The sequence below is a fragment of the Larimichthys crocea genome, unplaced genomic scaffold, assembly GCF_000972845.2.
Source record: "Larimichthys crocea isolate SSNF unplaced genomic scaffold, L_crocea_2.0 scaffold342, whole genome shotgun sequence".
Classification (NCBI taxonomy): Eukaryota; Metazoa; Chordata; class Actinopteri; family Sciaenidae; genus Larimichthys; species Larimichthys crocea.
Genome location: NW_020854529.1, coordinates 72,209 through 95,652, shown reverse-complemented (window position 1 = coordinate 95,652; position 23,444 = coordinate 72,209). Strand labels below are relative to the sequence as shown.

At 39.4% G+C, this 23,444-nt stretch overlaps 1 protein-coding gene across 14 annotated transcripts in view; it reads left to right on the top strand.

Moving 5' to 3' along the window:
- Positions 1 to 764: 764 nt before the first annotated feature.
- The window catches only part of LOC104939034 (collagen alpha-1(XIII) chain), a 93,190-nt gene continuing 70,510 nt past the window's right edge, over positions 765 to 23,444 (top strand). For all 14 annotated transcript variants that reach the window (XM_027276342.1, XM_027276337.1, XM_027276336.1 and 11 more), the window contains exons 1-2: positions 765 to 1,478; positions 8,445 to 8,514. In XM_027276342.1, coding sequence (XP_027132143.1) covers positions 1,167 to 1,478; positions 8,445 to 8,514 — 382 coding nt within the window. In that variant the 5' untranslated portion in view covers positions 765 to 1,166. The remainder of the gene's footprint in view (positions 1,479 to 8,444; positions 8,515 to 23,444) is intronic.

Here is a 23,444-nt window from a genome sequence, read left to right as displayed (position 1 = left end):
AATGCATTATTGTATCGCAGGCAATGTTGTGAATTCATCTCTCTTCAGTATGCTTTGTGTTACATAAGAGGAAGACCTAAAGTGACCATCTTGTGTTCAACATTGTGGTCAGTTTACTTCATATTGTCCCTAATTTTACTGAGGTAAAAGTACAGAAGAACAATCAGCCTTTTCTTCTGCATGGTGCGGCTCAGCTTGGCTCATCTCGGCTCAACATGTTTTTCCACTCTTTGATAATAGGTGTTATATATTTTATATATTAGCGTTATAAAGTCACATCATGTTCAACACCACATAAACCATGGACCAAATGGAAAAACATCTGGAAAAGTTATTTCCCAAAATGTCCAACTCTAATCAGAAAGTGTAACTGGCTGTTAATATTGGAGTCACTTAAATTTATAATGACACTTCCTTCTTAGGAATGAATGATGATGTAGTTTCATCATGGTATGAATGACAGGTCATATATATATATATATATATAGAGTATATATATATATATATATATATATATATATACACACATATTTGTAATATGTGTGTGTGTGTATGTATTATGTCTGCACAGCGGCCAGAGCTGTGTTGGTTTGTCAGGACCTGAGATGTACTGCCAGCAGGCCGTCACTATACCAGCTGTGTGACAGAGCGTCCTCGCTTTGCACACCCTAAAAATATCCGTCGCCAAGTGCGCGGATCAAAGGGGGCAGCAACACCGCAATGAAACCCGCCCCGGCATTTAACCTTAAACCTTTTAGAGGAGGAGCATGCACTGTGAGCAAAGGGCCCGAAGCATCCAGAGCTGAGCAGAGGATTGAGGAGAGACTGGCTCGGGTTTCAGAGACACGCACTAACGGCTGACCTGCGGCACACAGTGGGATCGTTCAGAGGAGAAGCAGCGAATGGGACAAACGGAGCGGAACGCCGAGGAATAACTGACTGATGACAAACTACACAATGTCTCTTATTCTAACTTTAATTTAGTTGTTAATCTCTGAGGTAGTTTAGAAAAGATTTGAAGGGGAAAACAATCTGCAAAACTTCTTCTCTCCACAGACTGAGGCAGTCTTTCGTAAGATTTGAGTGCAGGATTCCTCTTCTGCTGCTCTTCACCTGACGAATATAGGGATTTCCGTGTGGACAAAACCAAAGATAGGTGTCTAAAAATGGAAGTGGATCATAAGTGGGGAGTCGCTAGTAAATCGGCTGAGGAGAGGAGGACTTGCGGACAACACCAGCAACCTTTCAAGCCGCTGTGGATAAATTGGAGAAATGTGTCCGGCGTAACGATTTGTATTGCTCTATCTATTCTGTGCATTGGAGGTTGCATTGTGGTTTTTGTGCGGACATCGGAGTTACAGTCCAGGATAGTAAGTATGGAGCAGCAGCAGCGGGACGCGCAGCTCTCCGCGTGGATGTTGTCTGTGGAGCAGGTGGAGCCCGTTATCCTGGGCATACTGGACCAGATCCTGGAGGAGGTGAGCGCTTTACAGACAAACTAAATCTAGAAAGAGCAATCTAGCAATTTATTTGCTGCAATTTCATGTGAGACTGTGCAGGTGGTGGAGAGGAAAGAAAGAAAAGTGATACACTCAGTTCAGTATTTTGCTTAGTGGATCGATTAGAAATTAAATTCATTGTATTAATTATTACTACTTGTGAGTTAAGTGTTGTACTAACCCCTTTAAATTTCTGTAAAAGATTTAGTTTTAAACGAGTTCATATCAGCGAAACTATACGTGCTCTTTTGAATAGAGTCTGTCTGAAGATATAAAGTATCATAAATTAGTCATTAACCATTAGTAACAACTTGTAAGCACTTAGCCTGCCTGATTAGAAAGTTATACTTAAAACACAACAAAAAGTTTGGAGCCCAAATATTTGTAAAAGCTTTATAAAAGATGCCTTATTATAAAATGGCACCAGAATGTCTTTAGTGTGTGCTCCTTTACTGGGATAGTCTGTGACAAGCTTTCCCTGGCCTTTCACATGTTGTTCCTGTAGTCACCCTCTTGACCTCACTGACTACTTCCACAGCTACACTTACAAGCTCTTCCACACTAGTTGAAGTCCCACAGGGGCCCTGTTTTTTCTTCCTCCGTTTGCTTTGGCCTAACTTTTATCACCCTCACCCCCTTCCACCATCATGACCCCTTTCACTATGGGAAGAATAATACGCTTACCAGGATGCCAGGGATGATGAAATTCACCATACTAGCATAAGTCAAAATGTAAAAAAAGAGACCTTTTTCTGACATGTTTGGGAAACAATACAATGCAACAGTTCAACATTTTGGGAAAAAACACATTCTTCAGATGAGAAGGGTGTGTTTATGGCAATTTCAGGATTTAAGAAGTACTGAGATAATAAGGCCATGTGTCCCTCACCCCTCACCCCCAACCAACAGAAATATATATGTGAACATTCGTGACAAACAGTCTATCAAATCAAAAAAGACTTGATATATTTTGAATATTATTTATTTATATATATATATATATATATATGTATATATTATATTTTGAATAATCAATTACCTTAAAGGTCCAGGGTGTTAGATTTATGAGACTATTTACAGAATATAATCCTCGTAGTTTTTAGTCTTCATTAGTGTATAATCAATTGAAAACATTATTGTTTATGTTTATGTTTATGTTTACCTGTCAGGTCCTCTGTTTTGTTTTTTAACTGTACCTACTATGTCTATATATGTTTGTACTATGAGAGCAAAGTGTAACTGGAGTCACATTCCTTGTGTGTGTACACATACCTGGCAAATTAAAGTGATTCTGATTCTGATTCTGAAAATAAGAGTACGATTTTATTATGCCTCACAACAAGAAGGTTCCTGCATCTGTCTGTGTAGAGTTTGACATAGATGTATAAGGTTAAGTGGTGACATTAAATTGGCTGTAGGTGTGAATGTGAGTGTGAATGGCTGTTTGTTTCTCTAGGTGCCCTGTGATTAAAAGGCGACTTGTTCAGGGTACCCCGCCTCTCTCCGTAGGTCAGCCGGGTTAGGCTTCAGCCCCTTGTGACCTGATGAGGATAAGCAGTTACAGAAAATGGTTGGATGTTTTTGTTACCTTAGAATAAGCCTTTGTTTTGTGCTTTTCATAAGTTTTGGAGGCCACAGGACAATTAAAGGTGATTGTTGATGCATAGTCCTCTTGAAGTTCCTGGCTCTGGAGCTCCTCCATGGGGCCCAGTAAGTAGGATCCCTCTGTCTTCATTTCCAGACTGGCCTGGGGCAATGCAGCCTGCCTCTTTGTTTAGCTTTATGTGTATAAATAGTCGTTATTAATGGGACACAAGCACAGATGTTGGCTTTTGTAGAGCTGGAAAGACATCTGTGGTACTTTCGCCAACACAGTCCAGAGTCCACCATTCTGTCTCTTTCAATGATGACCAGTTTCCGCTGTTATGTAAAATGTCCCGTTTTGGACCTTGTTGTTATTCCAGTCAAATTTGGATCTCAGTGCAATCCATTAGTTTCCTGAATTATGTGTCCAGTAAATGTTGTCCACAGTTTCTGTTTCTGGGTATGAGGCTGTGTGGAGGGTTTGTCTTTGAAACACATCTATTTGTCTGGTTATTAAAACACATCAGTGAGCTACACTGCTGTGTTGACTGACATGTTCCTTCATTACTATGAACACACACACACACACACACACACACACACACACACACACTGTAGTTTATTTTGGCTCATACACACTGTGCTGCTGTGCCAAAAACTAGTGCACAAAATGTGGATTAATCCACCACTGAAATTGGTCCAACAAGTTAGAGTAAAAAAAAAAAAACTACCAGTGTTCAGTAGGAGATTACTGAGCCGTCTTGGGGCTAAGAGCCAAAGAAAGAATATTGGGAGGTGGATCCTCACGTTCTCTCATATGTAATTTTATGTCATTATATAACTGTGATATAAAAAAAAACAAAAATGTAAAACCAGTGGTATTGTTTAACTTTATCTATTATTTTGAATTTAATAGGTCAACATTTTGTGAAATGCTCTTATTAGCCTTCTATCCAAGAGCTAGAATGACAAGATAGATATCAATCTCATGTCTGTGTGTTAAGTGCAGAGCAGGATGTGGTTAGCCTAACTAAGCAGTAACCCTTGAAGGAGATAGTCTGACGCTAATTAACATATTGTGGCTTGTTTAATTATAATAGAATAGGATGTTACAATTATTTAGAGATAAATGTTGGAATCATTTCTTGGACAACAGCACATTGTATGTTCCTAATACTGAGAAAAATATAAAATAGCCTGTATGAAGTTTCACAGCTCCTCATAACTGCAAATTCTCAGCAGGTATCCACGTTAAGAATTAATGGACTGTACTTATATATTGCCTTTCTAGTCTTCCAACCACTCAAAGCGCTTTTACAGTACATATCTCATTCACCCATTCACACACTGATGGCACTGGCTGCCAACTGCTCATCATACACTGATGTCGCCACCTTTGGGAGCAATTTGGGGTTCAGTATCTTGCCCAAGGACACTTTGACATGCAGACGGGAGGGGATTGAACCAGGGATTGAACCGTCGATCTTCTGATTAGTAGACAACCCACTCTATCTCCGAGCCACAGCCGCCAGCTTTGTGAAGTTTATAAATTAAGTTGTCTCAATCAAAATAACTGCTATACCCTTAATCCCTTAACATCCTTGAAAACATTTTGACCTCCCTAACCTACCCTGGCTCTGTTGTTATCCCACCCCAAACATGGCCTCTTTAACATTTACAATTAACCACAAAGTGTTCTCTGCAGATCTGGTACAAACTTGTTGCTTATAGTGAGTGCAGAAGCATGATGGGAGCTGGAGGCCACATTGTAGAGGTGTAGAAATGTGAAAAATATAGTCTCACCTTGCCCAGTTTTCCTCACTGTGCTCCCAATACGCTGCGGTCTTTGCCCTATCCTTATGCATTCTTATTAGCTTGCCAATCATTTTACTGCAAACAATGAAACTAGAAGACAAAGCATATCAAAATGAAAAACTTCAAAATGCCGAGTGAAATATATAAAAATCAGTTCAAGATCAGTTCAGGCCATGAGTTTGAGCTTCTTATCGGGCAGTGTATATAACAGCAGTGCCAGGTTTGAATATTAATCAGGGTACAGGATAGTAAAGGGGGGTATCATTGTTTTTAAAATAGAATGTTAAAACCAGATCAAGGACTCACTCATATGCTCTTCATGGCCTTTACCAGACCAAGTACCCCTGCTGCTCTAAATATGTGTGATAACTAATCTGTAGAATATCATGGTATGAGCTAGTAAGGGGCTGAGTTAGTAAAGCTACAGACAGAAGTAATATTATTTCCTGATTTAAGCCTTGGTGGGCTCGACCAGATTGATACAATTTATACCCCCTTTTTTCAGAATAAACTCAACCACATGAGTCAGACACAATCCTGGAAACAGCAGTTCACTTTTTTTCAGTAATAATCAGTAGTCGAGTTGTAAAATGAAACTAGGGGGGATGGTGAAATTTTTCGTTTATGTAACTAATTTTCCTAGCAGGGGGGTCTGGGGGTCCTCCCCCAGAAAATTTTGTATTTCTTAGATGCAATTTCCTGCATTCTAGTCAATTTTAGGGTGACTTGCTAGACATGGCAAATCCTAAATCCCATCTGATTCATAGCTTGCATTCTCAGTTGCATGGTCTGCACAAGACAATACTATTTAATGGAAAGAAACAATAACCACTTAACTATGGACATCATGTCATTCACATCTTTTAAACATATTTGTAAAAACATTTAAAATATCTTTATTTGTGAATGTGCTCAGATATTTTTTTAAACACAACTTTGTGTATGTTTTTAACATCTTTGTGTGTTTTTAACATATTTAAATACATTTAAACACATTTTTGTTAAAAAACATCTTCACTTAAAAAAACACAATTTAAGGAGGAGGAAAGAAGACTTCGAGTTTTAAGGCGACGCGATGTTTGAAACAAGCGGTATTAAAGAATATGAAGCAGCAGGTAGCAGCTAGCGGTGCTGCTCAGGCTAAAACAGAGTGTGGATGATTGACGGCTGTCACCTGTCGACCAATCAGAGTGAGGAGAATCTATTAGTACCGCCCACATTCACCTTTGACCCACCAATGACGATCCAGAATGAAGTAAACCCAAAGGTAGTATATCGCACCAAGAGGTCACACTTCACTGTCAAAGCCTCTTTGTCTTTATGGAAACAACCAGGAGCTTCGTGACTGATTCAAACTAAAGCAGAGACATAGCAGGAGACATTAGCAGCGTTTCTTCGCGCTGGACATACTGTGTCGTTTTGTGGATTTTTGTTGCTACTCTTTGGGGGCTAGCTCGCCGAGTTTTCATCGCACAGTGATGAGACACATATCTTTGTAAGATATATTTTTATTTTTTCCCCCGCCGCGCCTCCCCTGAAGTCCTCTGGCGCCCCCCAAGGGAGGCGCGCCTCGCACTTTGAAAACCGCTGACATAAGAAGGGATGACCATTTTAGAAGAGGGATGATTTTGACCATTTTTCCCCACAGGGGGGATGCCATCCCCCCCCATCCCCCCTCAACTCGAGTACTGGTAATAATGGTATCTCAAATGTCCATCACAGATAAACAGTCATACATTGTAAACAGCTTGTAAACTGTAGAAAAAAAGACACTCCTCATTTCTTTTTTAAAAGAGTTTGGCTTTCTCGTCTTTTATTTCATAGTACAACTGTAGATAGACAGGAAAGTAAGTGTGACATGACATGCAAGCAATGCACCATAGGATGGAATTGAAGCCAGGCTGCTGCAGTGAGCTTTGGTACATGGGATGGACAATCAACCGGGTGAGCTACTGCAACGTTTTTAACAAACTATGTATGCCTATACAGGGAGTAAAAAAGTAGCAAAACACCCAGTCATTAGATTGTAGACAATGTATATGCGAATACATGACCCGTGTTAAACGTTAATGAAACACACTTGTGAGCTTTGATGTGATTATAGCTCTGTTTTATTTCTTTCATGGCCTGCTATACCTGAAGTGAATATCTTCTCTGAATTATCTTCATAATCTAGTTGGAAAAATGTGTCTTTTTGAGGTGGACTATAGAGAACTCTGGCTGCATGGCTCTCTGGATTAGTCTTACTAAAGACTTGTGAGTTGTGAGTGGGGTCTGCCACTAGATTTTTAGTATCTACATTTGGTTTCCTTTCAGACTTTATGCTTTTAAATCCTCAATATACTTTAGGCAAAATGCTTGTTAGATCCTCAAGCAGCATCTGAAACCACCAGCAAAACTGAATTGAAGCCCCATCAAATAATTGTAGTAAAAAATATTTAAAAAAATAAATTGTCCATTCACAAGGAAAAACAGCCAGGCAAATGCTGGCCATTTAATGATCCCTGGTATGATTCATGGTCTTCCTCTAGGATAAACCAGGATAACTGAGGCAAACTGAGCCAACAGGCAGTACGCAGAATACTGCAGCAGTGCTCAGAATGACAGAGCCTTTATGACTTCCCCTTCAGCACCTGTTGCAGGCCTCTAAACAGGCTGCGCTGGCATTCCTCTGCTAGTATCCACCACCAGTGGGACTGACTGCTATGCTGTGGAGAATGTACTCGTATGGTTTTGTATTCTGTTCAGGGTCAAATCACACGCAAGGCTTTTGTTGATGTAATGAGGTCATCTATCACACTTGGATATTTCAAGAAAGACTAAAATGTGTTGGCAGGCCTTGTTCTGAACAATACAATAATAAAACAATAGTTTTTGGTGTAAAGTTTAAGAGAAGCAGTCTTTTATTTGTCAGTCAAGTTGGTCTTCATCAGCATACAAAATTTGCTTAGTTATCATGGAACTGTAACCAGACTTATCTGGGGCGGCTGTGGCTTGAAGGTAGAGTGGGTCATCTACTAATCAGATGATGATCAGTGGTTTGATCCCCAATTCCATCCCCTCCAGTCTGCATGTCGAAGTGTCCTTGGGCAAGATACTGAACTCCAAATTGCTCCTGAAGGCTGTGCCATCGGTGTGTGAATGTGTATGAATGGTTAGATCCTCAAACTGATGAGCAGTTGGCACCTTGCATGGCAGCCAATGCCATCAGTGTATGAATGTGTGTGAATGGGTGAATGAGATACATACTGTAAAGAGCTTTGAGTGGTTGGAAGACTAAAAAGGTGCTATATAAGTACAGTCCATTTACCATTTATCTATGTTAGCTTAAAAAATTAAAAATGGGCTGATTAGGGCTCATGGGACGGTAATATATTTCTGGGCAAAATGCTTCTTGTTTTTCTGGCATAAAATGGTTTTAAAAAGTTTTAAGAAAACTAATGAGTTAGTGGCAGCATTTAACACACAAATAAGCCTATCAGTCAAAAGTTAATTTATAAATATCTAAGGCTCTAACATTACTCCTCTGTTTCATCTTTTGTACAGAAGCTCGCAGCACGTCTACCAAAGGCACGAGAGGTTAGAGAAGCTCCCCACAGCTGTCTGTGTCCCCCAGGTATGTTGCTCGTCCTCCATCCATTCACCCATCTGCACGTTTCTCACATTCTCACTTCATACATAAAGCACACAGGACACTGGACATGGGTGAGGAGCTGCATTTGGCAAGATGCAAGTGTATGTTCACTACTACAGGTTGTTTTGCCACTATAATTCTGGTTTTATACTGGATATACAATATGTCAGTCATAATTATTGTATTCTGCCTCCTCATGAAAGGTTTTTATGTTGGTCTACCTTCTGGTATGGATCAATAGAGCTCAGTTGCCAAAGGTTGAGAAACATCTGTAATTGATAACAATCATCAGTGGACACAATGTATTTTGACATGTGGCATGTGTTTCCCTGTGGTAGGTTAATGTTTTTACATCAGGGCAGATGAGGACTGCTTTTACAACAGGTTATCAACATGTTGCCCTTCTTTTTCACACTAACACTGCAACTTCATTACTGAGAGTTTGATGTGTGTTTATCAGCTCTTGTGGGTTAGAAATTTGCAAGAGTTAAAATAGCTGAATTGCTGAGTCAGTCCTTCTGTGTCTAAAGCACCTGTTTCTGTGCTGCAGCCCCCATGTGATAGCCATTAAGTTATCTATGTGTGTTTGTGTCCACGGTATATGGTATGGATGGTAGAGTTGTTTGTGCGTGTTCACTGAACAACTGAACATAAATATTAGTACATATGTGGTATATTGGAATTTTGTGAAAAAGAGTTTCCCATTGATACTTTTAACTTGGATGTTGATGTGAATAATATTTACTATAACTTCTATATGATATAAATGCAACATTAGTGACTTTATGCTTGTATGAATAATAGTTGATCAAGTAGGAAGAATTTAGACTTGGCTCTCCGACCAACGATAGCTTGTTGTATTTCACTGCCTGTGTGATATTAGGAAGGACCTTTTTATGCAAAGTGATTCAAATGAATTTTAATTTACTCATTAATTTATTAAGTATACTATTAAGTATACTTCAAAACACTTTATGGGTCTGCCCGAGGTTTCTGCCTGCTCAAAAGGAAGTTTTTCCTCGCCACTGTTGCCAAGTGCTTGGAATTGTTGGTCTCTGTAAATAATATTATAAAGAGTACGGTCTAGACCTGCTCTGTATGAAAAGTGTCATGAGATAATTTTTGTTATGATATGGTGCTATATAAATTTTAAAAAGTATGATTTTAGCACTGGTATCAGAAAGAAATGAATACCCTGAGACTAGACAAACTATTAGAAATAGCTCTGAGCAACTCTACCAAACCCTGAACATTGTAACTTTCATGAAAACATGATATGGTAGAAAGACTTTTGTATTAGACTATTACTTTAAGTGAGAAATATCTAATGGTCAGATTAAACTAGAAAGTAAGTATTCAACAGCTTCAGCTCATGTGAGGCTTTCAAAGGGGGGGTTGGAGTTGAACCTATTAAAGAATAGGTTCAGCTCGTTCGCACGTCGTACATTCCCCTCAGCTGCTCCCCATCCCTCCTCTGGAAACTGGTGATCTCTCTCATCCCACTCCAGATGTCCCTGGTGGTGTTGTTCTCCAATTTGTGCTCCAGTTTTTTTCTGAAATTGTCCTTACTCTCCCTGATGCTGCGTTGAGCTCCCTTTGCACCTGTTTGAGTTTTGCTCGGTTCCCTGATCTAAAGGCCCTCTTCTTCTCGTTGAGAAGGGCCTTCAGGTTGCTGGTTACCCACGGTTTGTCGTTAGGGTAGCAGCGGACCTCTTTAGTGGCGATGGTGTTACCCTGGGTGTTTCGTTTGTAATCCTGCAGTCACAGTGTGGATGGCATCGAAGACTGCTTCTGCATTTCCAGATGGAGGAATGTAAACAGTAATGGCGATAACACTGGTAAACTCCCTAGGCAAATAATATGGACGAAGTCCGACGGCGACAAACTCGATGTCAAGGCTACAGACGCGCTCTTTAACAGAGACATGCCCGGGGTTACACCACCTGGTGTTAACAAGCACTGCAAGGCCCCCTCCTTTCTTCTTGCTGGTCGCGTTGTCTCTGTCGGCTCTGACCGTCTGGAAGCCGGGAATGGTGACGTTGGAGTCTGGTATCTGCTCATGCAGCCACGTTTCTGTGAAACACATGATTCTGGACTCTCTGTACTCCCTCTGTGCCCTGGTGAGAGCTTCCAGTTCGTCCACTTTATTCGCCAACAATCTCACCTTTCCAGTGATGACTGTATGACGGATGTAGGGCTTAAACCCTCTTCTCCATCCTCTCACCATCGCTCTGCACCCCCACTCTGAGGTAATAGGTAATAGAACAAAATAGCTCTGATATAAGATGATAAAAAATTCAGGAAACTGTCTTTTTGAAAGCCCCTTCAAAATTGAACAACATTGCACAACTTAGGATATAATTATTTAAAGGTTTCTGTTGCACTAAAAGTCACAATGAATGTATTATTATGTATTCTCTCTAGTTCTCAGAACATAGCTGTTATCTCTGGACCACAAACACACGTGTTTGAGTGTCATGGATGTCTGTCATTTGAAGGACACCCAGTATTAATCTGACCTTGACATGTTTCTGAGCAGCCTGTGAAAAATGAACTTTGCAAGTTGCTAAAAGTAGAGCAGCAGAATGTGAGACACTTTAGACCTTGGAGGTGCCACATAGTCTGTTGTCTTTCAAATGTTTATCATGACCATGAAACAAAATTTAGATCTAAAAATATGTTTAACATATGTGTAGCTTTAAGTGGCTGAAGATGAATCACCAGACACATTGCTTATGGTTCAGTGGGCCTCATATCAACAGTCTGGGTATGTTGTGTATGCGCAATCACCACATGGCCCTATTAGGGTTAGACCAGGATGGGGCTATGAGACAATGATAATGGAGCAAAGCCTATAAGCTAGTTCAGACAGACAATTTGGAGTGCTCTGGCATTCACATGTAACATATTTCACTGTGTACATCACACATCTGTCACACAAGATGTTGTGTTTAAGTGCTTAGTTTATTCTTACACTGCTGTTCAATCATCACTGCTGCTGTCTTTAAAAATATTCAACATATTCTGGTTACCTTCAGAGATTTGGCGGTGTGTATCTTTAAATAATAAAACTAGAAGTGTCTGTATCATGCAGTTTAAGCCCATGAATGGTTGGGGTGCAATATACAAGCATATGAAGTTAGGTGAACAGAATAATAATATAGATGGTTGAAACTTTTGCAAAGATAAAAATAAAGCTTGTTCTCAGTAACTGAAAATTATTACAAAATGTGTGAACTCAAAAAATAAAGCCTTAACACCTGAAACGCACCTGCAAGCTCTAATTCTCATTTTTGGGGGTTATTTGGCATCATCTCTTGCCATACTTGCTCTACATGCTCCAGCTGAACTGCAGGAGTGACTGGGTCAAAGCATGGTAACCAAAGATTGGAGGTATGCACCCTTATTTACATGTCAATGAACTATTCTGTGTAAGATGCGTGTCTGCTAATTTGACTTTTATATGACGTTTTCTAAAAACATCCTGTACACCAGTCTAACCCTTGTCTCGATGGCATAGAACACCATGGTCTGGATGACTGGATGAGTAAAACTTTGTACTGTATGTGTCACCTCTCACTCAGTATCACATTGCCACCAGCCATGCTGCCAAAAATAAAGATTTTTTCCCCAAGGACAAGAATATTCTGCAGAGCCTTTGTTTTCATTAGCAGCCAAAGTATGATTTGTCAGGTTTGATTGTTTTAATGACTTCTTGTCATAACTATGTTAGGATGAATTGGGTAATTGGCCTAATTTTTTGGGGTGTTAGGGTTTGCAGGTTAGGAGACTAGATAAGAAATGATGCATGGTGTTACAGACTATAACATGTTACATGTTGGTAGCAAAGTTTTGTTGTATCTGACTTTTCTGTGTTGCTCTCTGTGATGAACACATTATATTGAGCAGTAAACTAGTAGTGCGAGTATTTTCTGTACTTTTATCAGTTAGTGACCAGTGAGAGGAGCAACATCTATTTGTAGAAACTATCAGAGGAAGTGTACCTCATCATCACATAAACAGAGCATGAGTAACATTTGTGTTTCTATGTTCTGCAATGAGATCAGGGCATTGTTATATTTCAGAACAAAGGAAACAGTGTGTATACATTGCATAGTGATTTATGGGTGTGAACATACATCAGCAAGAATTTGTCCTCTTCATCTAAACATTGTCATAAACAATGTTTGCATTTTTATTTAGAACACCCTGGAGCAAGCCAAATAACAAATCCTGCCAACGATTGTTTCGATGCAAAAGAAACCCAATTAAGGTCAGATCAGTTTTAACAAACCACGTGAATACAAGTTAGCAAATCATTAGGTCATCATTAGTTGCTTTTGTGCCACAGCGTCACAATGTCAAAGACTTGATGCTATGGGAAAAGGCTCCATGTATTGATCTAAAGGAGAAACCAAGTTTGGATATGTGGGTGTTTGAAACTGATGATCACAGTTTGGGATAAATGATTGATCTATTTTGTTTTTTTTCATAGTTTCATCCATCTATAAGTAATATTTAGTGAGATTTAGGAATACCGCAGCATTGCTATAAAACATATGTTAGATGAGCCGATAAAAAAAGGTTGTCAAGAAATACTTTTTGGAAGAAAACAAATCACGACCCAAACTGGCTGTAAACCTCCATCACAGTATATCAACTTCCTGATTCCAGATCTCAGCAATTACTTTAGTGAGTACAATGTTATCATAACTGATAGAAATCATGGTCAACTCTGGAAATGGGTCCAAAGCCAAAATTCCCTCAATACCCCCACAAGGTATTAATATTTCTATCAAACTCACGCAAATGAAAATCAGTTCTGTTTGTATTTCCCTGAACATTGCTGTGCTTATGACCTCAACTATATCTTGGGGGAGTCATAACATGTACCCTCCACCCACAATTGCTTGGATGGGACATGACACAGCTGTGAGGGTGGATTAGAAATATGACACATATCTATCTACCCATCCATCCATCCATCCATCCATCCATCTAGCCCTGGGTAAAAACAGGAAGAGATGGGGGTGGTTAAGGGGTTTGTGGGTAGGTTTAAGGCCCTTTTAAATCCTGACATTTCTGAGGGGGGAAGTGGACTTTGACAGTTTACCTGGCTGGGATCCCAGAGGAAGCCATGACGGGAGAACAGAGACATGTAATCTAACCCCTCCTCCCTGACCTCCACCCTTTCCCTGCCAGCCACACAGCTTGGCAGCCTAACATGACTGACACAATCTGGTCATCACCACATTTGGACCTGTTACACACAATAAATCAAATCAAATCAAATTTTATTTGTATAGCCCAAAGTCACAAAGTACATTTGCCTCGGAGGGCTTTACAATCTGTACAGGGAGTGACACCCTCTGTCCTTAGACCCTCAGTTCGAGTGAGGAAAAACTTGCCCACAAAAAACCCTTTAACAGGGAAAAAAGGTGGAAGAAACCTCAGAAAGAGCCACAGAGGAGGGATCCCTCTCCCAGGACGGACAGACGTGCAATGGATGTCACATGTACAGGACAAATCAACACAAACATATTGTACAATTACAATGACTGACAAAATGACAATGAATCACAATGAATGATAAAATGACCACAGTAGCAGATATGGTAGCAATAATGACAGTAATAATATGTGTAGTGGACGTCGTGCAGGATCACAGCAGCAGCCATGATCCACGAGAAGTTTGGTTAGTAACATGCATTAATGAGACATGTATGTCCACAGATGGTGAGAGGGAGAGAGAGGGAGGGGGAGAGAGGGGAAGGAGAGTCCCCGGCAGTCTAATCCTATAGCAGCATAACTAAGGGATGACCTGAGCCAGCCCTAACTATAAGCTTTATCAAAAAGGAAAGTCTTAAGTCTACTCTTAAAAGTGTTGACCGTGTCTGCCTCCTGAACCCAGAATGGTAGTTTGTTCCACAGAAGAGGAGCCTGATAGCTGAAAGCTCTGGCTCCCAATCTACTTTTGGAGACTATAGGAACCACAAGGAACCCAGCGTCCTGAGAGCGCAGTGTTCTAGAGGGGTAGTAAGGTATTATGAGCTCTTTTAGATATGATGGTGCCTGACCACGAAGAGCTTTGTAAGTAAGGAGAAGAATTTTAAATTCTATTCTAGATTTAATAGGTAGCCAATGCAAGGAAGCCAAAATGGGAGAGATGTGATCTCTGATCTTGGTTCCTGTCAGAACACGTGCAGCAGCATTCTGAATTAACTGCAAAGTCCTAAGAGACTTATTGGAGCAGCCTGATAACAAAGAGTTACAATAGTCCAGCCTTGAAGTAACAAATGCGTGGACTAGTTTTTCTGCATCCGCCTGAGAGACAATGCGTCTGATTTTAGCGATGTTACGTAAGTGGAAGAATGCAGTCCTCGAAATTTGTTTTATGTGGACGTTAAAGGACAAATCCTGATCAAAAACAACTCCAAGATTCTTTACAGTGGAGCTGGAGGCCAGGGTGATCCCATCTAAAGTAACTAAGTCTCTAGAAAGAGAGTTTCTGAGGTGTTTGGGTCCAATTACAAGAACTTCAGTTTTGTCTGAATTTAACATCAAAAAATTGTAGGTCATCCAACTTTTTATATCCTTAAGGCATGCTTGGAGTTTAGTTAACTGATTGGTTGCATCAGGCTTGATCGATAAATATAATTGGGTGTCGTCAGCATAACAATGAAAATTGATAGAGTGATTCCTAATAATGTTCCCTAAAGGAAGCATATATAAACTGAATAGAAGTGGTCCAAGTACAGAACCTTGTGGGACTCCATGACAAACTTTGGTCTGCATGGAGGATTCATCATTGACGTGAACAAACTGAGATCGATCTAAAAAATACGATTTAAACCAGCTTAGGGCGGTTCCTTTGATGCCAATTCGATGTTCCAGTCTCTGTAAAAGAATTTGATGGTCAATGGTGTCAAATGCAGCACTAAGATCTAACAGGACAAGTACAGAGATGAGTCCTTTGTCTGATGCCATTAGGAGGTCATTTGTAACTTTGACTAATGCGGTCTCTGTGCTATGATGCACTCTAAATCCTGACTGAAAATCCTCAAATAGACTATTGTTATGGAGAAAGTCACACAGCTGATTAGCTACAGCTTTCTCAAGTATCTTAGACAGAAAGGGAAGGTTTGATATCGGTCTGTAGTTGGCTAAGACCTCTGGGTCTAGAGTGGGCTTTTTAAGAAGAGGTTTAATTACAGCTACCTTAAAGGACTGTGGTACATATCCTGATAATAAAGACAGATTAATCATATCCAATAACGAATTACTAACTACAGGTAAAACATCCTTGAGCAACCTGGTTGGGATGGAGTCTAAGAGACAGGATGACGGCTTAGCTGCAGAAATGATTAAAGTTATTTGATGAAGGTCGATGGGGGAAAAACAGTCTAAATACATATCAGGTTTTACAGCTGTTTCAAAACTTGCTGTATCAGAATGCAGATCAATGTCTGTTGAGGGCAAGAGGTGATGGATTTTGTCTCTAATAGTTATAATCTTATCATTAAAGAAGCTCATGAAGTCATTGCTACTTAGACCTAAAGGAATAGATGGTTCAGTAGAGCTGTGATTCTCTGTTAGCCTGGCTACAGTGCTGAAGAGAAACCTGGGGTTGTTCTTATTCTCCTCAATTAAAGAAGAGTAATAGGCTGCTCTGGCATTACGGAGAGCCTTCCTGTATGTTTTGAGATTATCTTGCCAGACTAGATGAGATTCTTCCAGTTTAGTGGCACGCCATTTGCGTTCAGATTTACGTGCCTCTTGCTTTAATTTACGAGTCTGCTGGCTATACCATGGTGCTAGCCTTCTTTGTTTAATTATCTTCTTTTTCAGAGGTGCAATAGAGTCTAGAGTTGTCCGTAATGAGCCTGTAATACTATCAACAAGATGGTCTATTTGTGGGTGGCTAAAGGAAGTAGACAAGTCCTCTGTTACAGTTAGACATGGCATTTGATTCAATGCTGAAGGAATCACTTCCTTAAATTTGGCTACAGCACTATCAGATAAACATCTGCTGTAGAAGCTTCTACACAAAGGCTTATAGTCCGGTAGTATGAACTCAAAGGTTATTAAAAAATGGTCAGACAGAAGAGGATTCTGTGGGAAGACTATTATATTATCAATTTCAATGCCATATGAAAGAACAAGATCAAGAGTGTGGTTCAGACAATGAGTCGGTTTATTTACACTTTGACAAAAGCCAATTGAGTCTAATAGAGAGATAAACGCAGTACTAAGACTATCATTGTGGTTGTCCACATGAATGTTAAAATCACCTACAATAATTACTTTATCTGTTTTAAGGATCAAGCCTGATGCAAATTCTGCAAATTCAGATAAAAATTCAGAATAAGGACCTGGAGCTCGATATACTGTAACAAATAAAATTGGCTGTAAAGTTTTCCAGGTTGGGTGAGTGAGGCTAAGGACAAGACTTTCAAATGAATTATAATTTAGTTTAGGTTTGGGATTTATTAATAGACTTGAGTCAAATATGGCTCCAACTCCACCACCTCGACCAGTACTTCGAGGAACATGAGTATTATAATGACTCGGAGGAGTGGATTCATTTAAGCTAACATATTCATCCTCCTGCAGCCAGGTTTCAGTGAGGCAAAACAAATCAATATCATAGTCAGATATTAATTCATTGACTAAGACAGCTTTAGATGACAAAGACCTGATATTCAATAGTCCACATTTAATTCTCTTATTTTGGACTGTTGGAGATGTTGATTTAATTTGTATTAAGTTTTTATGATGAACTCCTCTTCTGTTTGTTTTATCTTTAAATAATGTAGGTGTACGGGGGACAGACACAGTCTCTATACTAAAGGACTGGGTGGGCAACTGCTCTAATGGAGGCGCAGAGAAGCGTGTAAGACTGCAGCTCTGCTTCCTGGTCTCAACTTGGGTTGTTGACATGGTTTTGGTCAACTAATAAACTTGGCCATGTTTCTCGATATGAGAGCTGCTCCATCCAAAGTGGGATGGATGCCGTATCTCCTAATCAGACCAGGTTTTCCCCAGAAAGGTGTCCAATTGTCTATGAAGCCCACATCGTTTTCTGGACACCACTCCATAAACTTTAAATTACATCAATACTACAAGACCTTCTATACATACTACATTTAGTGTCTGCTTATAATCGTTCATTTTTTTAACCATACATAACTGAAATATACCACAGTTAATTTCCGGGCTTGAGAATCATCATGCCCACAATTCCTGTTATCGCTGCACTGACTGTCTAAATAAAAGCAAAAATGGCGCACAAACCCTCAGTGCTACTGATGCATGTAATCCACCTTGCTGTTTTTATCCTGTAAGATTCAGTTGCAGCTAAAACAGACACCACACCCCCCTTGTAAACAAGAGACTTCCTCTAATCTGTGCAGCTGACGGGAGGGGGCAGGAGGGTCCCAGGGTCATGGAGCCGGTTATTTAAGTCCCCCAAGTTCACCTTGACATCTGTGCTGACAGGAAGAGAGCACGACATATCCCCTTTCTTAGCTCAAGATAAGTTCACAGTGCAGCTGCCAGTGTGTGGCCATACTTAGAGGATGTGGTAGCCAGAGGTGGGGAGATTTGAAAGACAGGATACTGACAAGATATACCAACATAAGAGTAGGGGGAATGAGTTAAAGAAGAGAAAAACAGAAAAGATAAAAAGGCATTAACTGTACTGTGTAAGAACTCCAACACGGATACATTACTAGTTTATTAGGCACACCTATACAATCAAATGCAAACCATTAGTGCAACTCTGAAATTAATACTCTTTGTCTTAAACAATATCTTTTTAGCCTGGCTTTTATTTAAGGTGCCTTTAACCCCTATTTTGCCAGACTCTATTCATTGGTGTCTATTTCGGTTTTATTTTGCTCTGTGAAGCACTTCAGGCTGCATGTCTGCATGAAAGGTGCTATATAAATAAATACAGTTTGAGTTAAATAAAGTTTGTCAAGGTCACAATTTTCAGCTCAGTTTGTGCCCTTGCATGTGCATACATAAGGGAAACACAAAAATGGAAACATCAACCAGTATAATGCACTCCAATAAGGATGTGTAAGGATTTTGCATGATGTTGCAATAAGCGACAGTCAGTTGATTAGAACAATGTGAATACCCTGTCAAATTGTCAAGCACAGAGAAACACAAGATTCAGTAGTCAAAGAGTTTCTAAATAAATCCTGGGTCTTATTTTTATAATTCCATCAATATGCAGCGCCAGGGGTAGGCTTCTGAAGCTTTGGCCCCAGATGGTAATAATGATTTTTATCAGTCTGTCTGTCTGTCTCCTTACCAGATACTAGGTAGTGTTGGGAAGTTCGAGTCTTTTTACTGACTCGGATCTCTTACTCTCGGACAGTAAATTTAACAAATCCTTTTTTGAGTCATTTCGTTAATTTTTACAGTGGGTGGTGCTTTAGCCCTCTTGTGGGTGTTGTAAAAAAGACCACGGTTCTCAAACGCTTAACACTGAAGGCAACATGGTTTGCTTCAGCTGACAAAGCCTAATAAACAAAATGCCCAAGCAATTAAAACCATATGAAAACCTAGGAAAAAAAATACACACCACAATAAAGTGACTTGTGTTCTGTATCCTCTCTGGCATTGTTGTTTAACTGCACGAAAGTGAATAGGTAGCTGTCATGTGACAAATGAACGAGAGACCGATCCGAGAATGAATGCACTGCTCGTCACACAGCCTGAGCTGCCAGTCACTTGACAAATGAACGATCCGGATGAACGAGAACGAACTGCTTCTTACACAGCCTGAACTGCCTGTCAAGTGACAGCTGGTGAAGGACAAGTGAATGTAAAACTAATTTTGACAATTAGTAATACAATTACAAAAAAAGTAACAAGAAGTTCCTTAAAATGTTTACATGGTACATTTATTGTTATTCATTTATTGTATTATTATTATTATTATTATTATTATTATTATTATTATTATTATTATATTTGTTGTTACTATTCTTATATTTGTTGTAACTATTATATTTTATTATTTTATGGCAGAGTATAACACAAAAGCAACATGTTGATATAATTTTCTAAAGTATTAATTTACAAACACACTTTACATTATATACCCAATAACACTATACACATTTACAAGAACCGAAGATTACTAATTAATTATGATTTCATGAATGAATAACGTATATCGTGTATGACAAGACACCAACAAATCATTCATTCCCTTGTTTGTTTCTCAGTCCACAGCCCTGTAGCTGAGCTACAGCTGTCACATAACAAATGAATGAAAGAACGATTTGTATGAACTGTGCTTACTGCTCGTCACACTGCCAGAGCGGCCTGGCTGTCACGTGACAAATGAACAAGGACCTGAGGACGGACACACAGTTGAGTGAATCGTGAACTAATCATTTCTGTTTCCTGTCCTTCGGACTGAGCTTCTGCCATGTGGTGGGGGAAGGTACTGCATGACAATGAACGACTCACTCACTGAGACGACTCATTACTCCCAAGTCATATAAAAAGATTAGTTCATATTGACCGAATCGTTCACGACCGACACATCACTAATACTAGGTGTGTTGCAGTTTTGTTATATGCAAACTGAAAAGAGGATGAAGTACAAGAGATTTAACCATTTAATTTTAACCAGGTAATCAGGTGTTTCATTGTGTGTAGAGGTCTCAGTAAAGTGAACACAAATTGTTTTTGAACAAAAACGGTGCTTTAAAAATGATGGCTGTAAAATGTATACATTAAACTGTATTTCTGGTCCAGCTAATTCAGACACATAAGTAATATATATTACTCTCACATATAGCTCCTCCGGGTTCACGGTTGTTGAGCATGTGTGATAGCAGTAGGGGAGTGAGGAAAACAAACCATCTGTTTTTCTTATAATATGCAGTAGTGAGCTTTCAGCCACTTGGTCTTCTCTCTCTCCCACTGTTTGAACACAATGCACCACCAGCACAGTACTCATGTCCTGAACTTGTTAGCATCTTGTCTGGAAAGTGTTCAAACCAACTCAGAGAGAAATGTACTGCTGATTTGGCCTCCAGCACTCCATTCAAGACTGAATTTGAGAAATGCATAGTGACACAGCATTAGTTGGGCATATTCAGATTCAGGAATAATTATATGGACCTAGATCAATACAAGATTGAAAACAAATCTTACTTTCAAATTAAAAGTAACAAAAGTAACCTTACAAATAAAAATTATTGCATGATGCACCCCAGAAGTGATTGTGTACAGGTTCAAACATAATCGGTACCAAAGACTCTCAAGTTAATTTGCAAAACTAGATATCTCAAAAATAAAAATTAGATGTAATTTAATCTGGCCTTCTGCTAGTGCTCATTCACCTCAGCTTCATTTTCAAAGTCAGATGTTATTCTCATGGACAGCTGAGTTGTTTTCCAGATAGTCCTGAAATTTCCAACAAAACAACTTACACATTTCAGTACTAACATCTGTATTGGTTGATCTGATCTTTATATATTTGTTACATTATGTTTCACACTATTGTTGGAAATTAGAATAAATTTGCAACCTGAGAGTGGAAACAGCTTTGGACAAGTTTGCCCACTCAGAGCAAAATGTGGTTATAAAATTCACACTTCAATGACACTTTGCTCACATTCACACATTTTAGGCTTTTTGTCGTGTTAATTAGTCCCAGTGTGAATACCACACTTAATCTAAAGGGGGTTGCACTGAAGGCTTTTATACCGTTGCACTAGGGGGCGGGGGTATGCTAAGTATTATGTTAATGCTTACCTCAATGTGTCATGCAGTCTCATTTTAGGACTGCCCCAAAAAATCCTGGACTGAAAACTGTTGAAAAACTCTACATTTCAGTTATATATCGTTCAAAGTCTTTTCACATGTTTTCAGCAACTATTTTCCAACATATTTATTGTGTTTTGAAAGAAAACATGTAATTGCCTTTACACAGACTTTGAGATACATTTACATTTATCCAGTAATTACTTCTTACAGGGAGCACTGAGCCAAAATTGTTTTACTTTTCAAGAGAGTGAGTTATCCACAACTCTGTGACTAAGACCCCCTCAGACACAGTTTGTCTCCCAGTTTGGCATACAGTCTGTGAGGCATGTGTTGCTTTGCTCCAGACATCCTGTGGGTATCAGAGCAATTAAGCAAGCCCACAGGGAGCATATTCTTATTTTAACAGACCTGGGCCGCCTGCCAACAACAGCACAGAGGCGTTTTTTAGGAATGGAGTTGAGAATCGTTTTGATTTCTTTCTCTTTAGTCGGCTGAGGGAGGGTAGAGGGAACGGTAGTTAAAATTGCAGTAGCTCATTTGCAAAAGGTCATGTATCACTGTCAAACATCAGTTGTAATTAGAGGCACTTGAAAGACTATGCTGATTTTGTCAAACTACTGCAAGAATGGACTGTAATGCTAATTTAAAATCAGTTTGTTTGAGGTTTTGTTGTCTTATGCTATTTATTGGTTGTCTTGCTATTACATAGTTTAAGGTTTTTCACGTGATCTTGTCATGACATAGCACGAATCTAACCTGAAGCTTGTATTTTGAAAACACATTGACTTTGTGATGTTTGTATTCATTCTGTAGTCATTTGCTGTTTCAGGCCTAAGTTTGCAGAGGATTGTAGATTTCTCTCTGTTATTGGGTTTGGCTGAGATGTCATTCCATTCTGCATTTAAAGTTGTTTGCTGGAGACGGAGTTCACACATTTGGCTTTGAAAAAGAGTTGCGGAATGTGGAAAGCTGAAACGTACAACCTGGGCTACAGGAAAAGGAGCTGTGCCAAACATGGCTTTAATGTTCAGCTTCTAAAGAGCTGTATTCTACTGAATGAAGCTTTAGGATCAGCAAGCTGGTGACCGCGGGTATTCTTTTAGTTTCCATGCACACGTACATGTGAACAGCAACCACTCCACTATCAGGCTCTAAACCAGTTAAGCAGCTCATGACTACCATGTTTCTATTTTTAACCATATGTTATTGTTTGTTTGTTTTTTACATGAAGCATTTGTCTGTTCTACCACTGTGTCCTTGTATTTAAATAGCAAAAGCATTTACAAAAAAAGTGAGACAGAAATAAATCTAAATATATAAATAGATCCTGAACAAATAAATAATACCTATTAAATAAATCAGGTGTTAGGCTTATTATTCATTACAATTAGGAAATTACATTTTACAAAAGGACAACTTTTCCAGGGGACTTTTATTTCATATTGCCAGTTCCATATCCTGATAAAGACCTGATGTGCATTTTAAAGCTTAAAAAAATAGACCATGAATCAATAAGAACGAAGTTCCAAACACAGGCACAGCTTTAACAAAGAGTGCCAAGAGGTTTAGGTAATGGTGCTTGGGCACATCATGAAGAATGTCCTTTGTCTGATATTTCAAATGCCAAATCGATGTACAGATCAGTCACTGTAAATAAAGCCTCTACTTTCATGCTGCCCCCATGCCCAAAATTACTTTTCCAGATGCACACACTGTAAGAGGCTTCACCCGTGGATGGTTTACCTTTTGAGTTGGACATACGGCTCTGATTTGTCCGATCAGCCTTGAGGCTGAGCTTATTCCATTTCCCCTCATGCTCAATGGACTTTTCATATGAGAAGCCACAGGGTTTGTGGGGTCTCTTTATATAGTGATTGGAGTTTCGGATTGACTGGAAGAAATAGACTTTTTAAATAATGATGCTTAATTGTTTCTCAGAATGGAACTTTCATGGTTTACAGTGACCTTATTTGACTGGTTTGAGTATCAGCTACTCATAGTTCCTTTTACTGCCCATGCAACTGTACAGTGGTCACATTTTCATGCACAAATTGTTCCAACTTTTCCAGCTCCATTAAAGCAATGCAATTAGTCCATTTTTTTTTTTTTTTACA